A 6,264-nucleotide genomic window follows, 5' to 3' on the forward strand; every position below is an offset into this window, starting at 1 on the left:
CATATACATACATACGTATGTATGTATGTATGTATGTATGTATTGTATTTATGAATGTATGTATGTGTGTACATACACACATGCATACATACCACCGAGATCTGCAACCGCGGTCGGCTTCACACACACACCTTTCTTTTATAATTTACATATGTATGTATGTAAGGATGGATGGATGTATACATGCATATCTATCGAAGTTCCTAAAAATAAAAAGAATTCCGTAAACAACACACACCTACATACGCACATACACAAAAACACACGCGTGCACACACACACACACACACACACACACACACACACATGTACACAGGCATACATACACACACATACATACATAAATACATACACACATACATACATACATACATACATACATATATACATACATACATACATACATACATACATACACGCATATATACATACATACATACACGCATATATACATACATACATACATATATACATACATACATACACGCATATATACATACATACATACATACAGATAGATACGCTATTTTTTTATTTGAGTTTGCTCTCCAAATACATAAGCTTTTAGTCTTCTATTTCTTAGTTTTGAGACTGCGGTCATGCTGTAGCATTATCTCTTCCCTTTCTAAACATTGTGATATATGCAAATAACAAGACTACATATATTCAATGAAACTCTGTTATCCTTTTTCTTTGTTCTTTCTCATATATATATATAAAACAAACAATAAATGAGTATATGCATATATACGTACAGGTATGTGCATACCTGCGTCTACCTGTATATATAGGTGCATATCTGGGTACAGGACATTGCAAACAAAACGTAGACAAGAAAATAATAATAACCAGAGTACAGAAAACACACAAGCCACATAGAGAACAGTTTCCTTCAATATATATATATATAAAGGTACAAAAACGCAATGGAGGAAAATACACACAGGTACGTACGTATGTATGTATATATGTGTGTTTTTTAGTGTGTGTGCGTGAGAGACAGAGAGAAAGTGTGTGTGTGTGTGTGTTTCTTTGATACGTTCCTATTTCATTTATTTGAATATAAACGATATTTTTGTGAATCTATTATGAGTTACCTCCCTTATTAAACAGCAAGAGAACAGAACTTGTGAGATAACAACACACACACGCTGACCCGACAGGGCGATGTCACTGCAAGGAGACTCCCTTTCAACACAAGCAATCACTTTGTCCTGTTATTGCTAAACACTTGGCTTTTGGTGTCAGTAGTCGGGTGTTTGCTCCAACGAGGAACAAGCAACCATATCCTCCAAAATTTCACCCTAGCGTCTTATACAAAAAAAAGAACATATTGACTAGTGTGATTGTAGATGTATAAAAATACAGGATTGCCACAGCCGGAACGCTTTTGATCGTTGACTGATCTGGAGCTAAACAACGCTAACAACAGTGTTGACGGCGACACCGCTTATTCTGAGTTACATCCCTTGAAATAGTCTGAGGCTTGTAAGAGTGCTCTCCCCTACAATTCTATCGCCTTAATTCTTTCCTGAAAATTATGTTATCAATAAACTATCGATATATTTATCATTAAGATTAGTTTTTCTCAGCAGTTTCTTCTTCGACCACAAAATACTGTGGACGAAAGTGGCTCTGTGTGACCGCCAAGTTGCAAAAGGACTTCTTGATTTGACCAGGAAGTTAAAAATGCCTCTAAGCAAAGCAGTGGGTTTCTAAAGCCTGGCTGACAAACAAGTCACCTTTTTGCACAGGTGGCACACTGAGGCGCGAAATGTTGCAGCAGAGACAGTTGGAAGTCCAAGGCTAAGTTAGTGAAGGACACTGGAGCCAAGTTGGACTCTAACTTTACATAGACTAATTAATTATTCTGGTAGACGAGCCGTCGACATCGTAATAAGAAGCCATTAAAAACTCGGCTGAACTTCTTTCTCCAAAGAGGAACATTATTGGGAGGGAAAGACGATTTTTTGCTTATCTGAATCCAGTCGTAATAGAATCTTCTGACAGACACATGGTGCATCAAGGGGCGAAGATTTATTTCTCAGAAACTGAAGTTATAGAAGAGATGACAGCGTTCAAATGGGGCGAGGCCGTTGGAAAGGATGGAATTCGGCCGAAGATGTTAAACGCCTTAAACAGATATAGAGACATATATATATATACAGACATATATAGAGACATATATATATATACAGACATAGAAACAGTTACACAAACACAGACATGTGACCATTCGTAAAGGAACTTTGCAGAAGCCAGAAATTTTCCTGTAAACCCAAAACGCTGCGAAACCCTACCCAGCATGTCTTTCAACCCATGGCCATATGCTTTTTCGACGTCTACAAAGCACGCGTACACCTCTTCGCAATATTTCTATCGTTTAAGGCTACGAGCTGGCAGATACGTTAACACGCCGAGCGAAATGCTTAGCAGTATTTCGTCAGTCTTTACGTTCTGAGTTCAAATTCCGCTGAGGTCGACTTTGCCTATCATCCTTTCGGGGTCGATAAATTAAGTACCACTTGCGTACTGGGGGGTCGATCTAATCGACTGGCCCCCTCCCACCAAATTTCGGGCCTTGTGCCTAGAGTAGAGAACAATATTTCTATCGTTTATCGAAGACCTGTCATAGAGTGAATATCTGGTTGGTTGTGCCGTGTCCTGAACGGAAGCCACGCAGCTCTTCAACAAGTTTGAGCGCAACACTTTCCCTCCAACACTTTCCCAGACATCTAGCGTAGACTTTACTGGGGAGGCTCAATAAGGAGGTTCAATAAGGAGATTCCCTGTAAATAAAGCATCGTCTCTAGTTTTTCTCTTTTAAAAAATAGTGATTACCACCCTGCATCGCCATTGTATGTCATTGTAACTGTATCTACATTATTAAAGACATTTGCGTTGGAAGAGTTCGAATGATTAACATCCTCCATATTGATTATCGAGAAAGTCTTTAAAAGCTGAGAAATCATTATTTCTAATCTAATGTGGTTCAATTTCTTGTCTTGAGTCTCATCCTAATCTTCTTACGTAACATCATTATATTTATCACTCTCACAAAATATCATAATTATATTAATCACCATACAAGATACGACGATATTAATCATTACACGTTATAATTACATTAAGAGAAATAATGATAAAAACATTCAGGAGCCGGTGTCGTTGGAAATATTTCCCAAACAGGAAATTATGCCGGTGACATAAGTAAGAAGGTTTTTGAAATTGGATTCACTCAGAAACACTTTCATTTATTTATAGATACGTCCTCGTCTGTGTTCAAACCATCGTAAAAGATAAGCAACAAACATCACCTAACCAAATAATTATTACGTATCAACATGTTTCAGCTTTACGACTAACCGCGAGAGTCTGTTAAAACAGATGAGCTGGAGGGATGTGACTTACAAGGGAGGTCACTCTATGGTAACATACTTAAAGGAACGAAGGAGGTGTTTAGTGTCTTATATATTAAGAGACAACATATCCGTATGTCAAACGATTACAGTAAATAACAGCATACGATTACATAAGAAGAGTATAAGAACAGGAAGCAGAATTAAACACAGATGTTAGCATGAACGGAAACTTGTCATTTGTATTAACATTGATGTTGTTACATAACTGGTCATTTATACTGGATCCAGTCTCTCGGCTGAAACACGGCACAGCAGAAGGGAGTGGTTCGAGATTACATTCGTGTCACTAACCAAGATAGCAACTTAACTTTTATATTTGAATTAGTGTTACTTCCCAAAATATATTCTAGTTGATGACAGTTCACCATCAACTGATACGTGATCCCAGGTGCAGAAAAATACTCGTGAGTAAACATTTAGATCTTTGCCCAACAAACAAACACCCCAAATACCAATTTTTCCTTTTATATCAAAGCATCGGGTACGCTTCTGTGTAATTCTGATTACATAAGGAAAATATATTCATTAAGAAATACAAACCAAAGCTAAATAATTTATAACAACGCAACAGAATGAGTATATACACTATATTCGGCTCGACTAAACAATTAACAACAACGAAAATACAGAAAGTCAAAAGTTGAGGTAACGGGTTCGCTCCGAGATTCGAAACTCTGACTTCAAATACTTGTGTAATTACACTTTTCCGATATTACTGGCTGATGTCACCCTACGAACTTATCAGATGGCCCCGCGTAATGTTGTAAGTTATTGAGGGAGCGGGACACTCTTTATCCTGTACCAAATAGGACGAGAATAAAACTGGTGTCACATAACACACACACACACACACACACACACACACATCCACACACACACAAATACACACACACACACACACACACACACACACACACACACGCACACATCCTTCCCACTGACCCGACTGGACGAAAACGTTTCGAGACGCCACTACGACGTTCACTGGTAATGATTTGTCCTGTCACCGCTCATACTGGGGCATTGGTGTCAATTCCTCGATACGTTCCAGCAAGTAAATAGCAGTTAGATTCTCTGAAATGTTATCATAACGAAAAATTAGCCAAGGCACTCTTAAGTGTACAAAAAGACGGTATTGCCGCAGCTGGAGCGCTTATGATGATGGCTTTCTTTCAATTATAAATGATCTGCAGCTAAAAAATAGTCACAGTAGCAACAACAACAACGACGACGACGACCATATATTTTTCCAGTTTGGTAAAAATGCAGCCTTACGTATTAACCGCAATTATCTCCCACAGCATTGTCTTGCGCTGTAAGAGTGCTCTCCCCTGCAAACATATAGCTATAGTCTATGCTAAATCAAGTTTTTCTATATCGATATATAATAATAATAATAATAATAATAATCCTTTCTACTAAAGGTACTCCACATGGAGTGAATTTTTAGGGCTTATAAATCTAATATTTTTTCTATCCTTCTTTAATCCTGGTTCCCATATGCTGTTCATATCTGCACTTGGTCCGCTTAGGAGGTTGTTGTGTCCTAGCATATGTGATGCTTCTTTTAGTTTTCGTATTTTCCAGTGGTGTTCTCTGTCTATTATTTTAACTTCATCCCACAGGGAAAGGTGGTGTCCGCCTTTCCATACATGATCAGCTATACCCGATCTATTTATATCCGTCAAATGTAAATAATGTACATAATGTACATAATTCCTCATCTCTTAAATATAGAACTGTAGTGAATAGAAGTTTTGAGTTTGCGTGAAAACAAGAGCATTGCCATTTAAATATCAAGAGAAAGTCTATATAATTTATGATACGTTATGCGTGTTACTTCATACAATTAGGAAGACAAACTCTGGGCCACAGTATTCCACATAAGGTAGAGACAGGTAATAGAAGCTGAGACAAAACTGTTATCTCATGTAAAGTTTTTGAGTCCGTCGAAGCCATTCATGCTACATTTTGTGGTGGCCAAACGACATCCAAATGTTATGGCATCTTCTACAGAAAGTCCCTGGAGCAGAGAGTAAATTGTGCCGGCTGTGAATGTGTCTCCGGCGCCTAATGAATCCTCGGGGCTTGTTAAATTTTCTGCAGGACTATGGTAAATTACTCCGTTTGAAAGTCGACAGGTGGCGCCCTGTTCGCCCCACGTACATATCAGAGCTTCACTGAAAGAACATTAAAATTCAATGTTAATTGAATATTAAATCTATGTTATGTCTTGAGAGGGTCATTACGCCAATAATTATAACACACGCACTGGTTCAATATCACTTCTTTATTGTTAGTCAGTTGGTTAAATATCTCAGAACAGACTTTGAAGAGAGAGGACAAGTCACTGAGAAGGTCGCGAATAGCGACGAAAGGACTTTGACTAACAAACAACCGATTGATCTTTTTAGTCAACACATTAAATAAATGATTGATCAGTTAGTTGGTTAAATTTAACTAACAATAAAGTGGGATTGAATCAGTGCGTGTGCTACTATTATTGGCATGATGACCCTCCCAAAGATTAGTTTCAACACACGAATCCTCAACAAGAATCTTGCTAAGCAAATACAAAAATGAAATAAATCTATGTTAATTAATTGGTTAGTGGATATTAAATGAATGCTAGTAAAGAAACTAGCTAATATGTAATTACTGGCTGATGTCACCCTACGAACTAATCAGATGGCCCCGCGTAATGTTGTAAGTTATTGAGGGAGTGGGACACTCTTTATCCTGTACCAAATAGGACGAGAATAAAACTGGTGTCACATAACACACACACACACACACACACACACACACATCCACACACACACAAATACACACACACACACAC

At 37.9% G+C, this 6,264-nt stretch overlaps 1 protein-coding gene across 1 annotated transcript in view; it reads right to left on the bottom strand.

Moving 5' to 3' along the window:
* Positions 1-2,995: 2,995 nt before the first annotated feature.
* LOC106876478 (ketohexokinase) overlaps positions 2,996-6,264 on the bottom strand; it is an 18,433-nt gene continuing 15,164 nt past the window's right edge. Inside the window, exon 7 of the mRNA XM_052967695.1 lies at positions 2,996-5,612. Coding sequence (XP_052823655.1) covers positions 5,350-5,612 — 263 coding nt within the window. The 3' untranslated portion in view covers positions 2,996-5,349. The remainder of the gene's footprint in view (positions 5,613-6,264) is intronic.

The sequence above is a fragment of the Octopus bimaculoides genome, chromosome 4, assembly GCF_001194135.2.
Source record: "Octopus bimaculoides isolate UCB-OBI-ISO-001 chromosome 4, ASM119413v2, whole genome shotgun sequence".
NCBI lineage: Eukaryota > Metazoa > Mollusca > Cephalopoda > Octopoda > Octopodidae > Octopus > Octopus bimaculoides.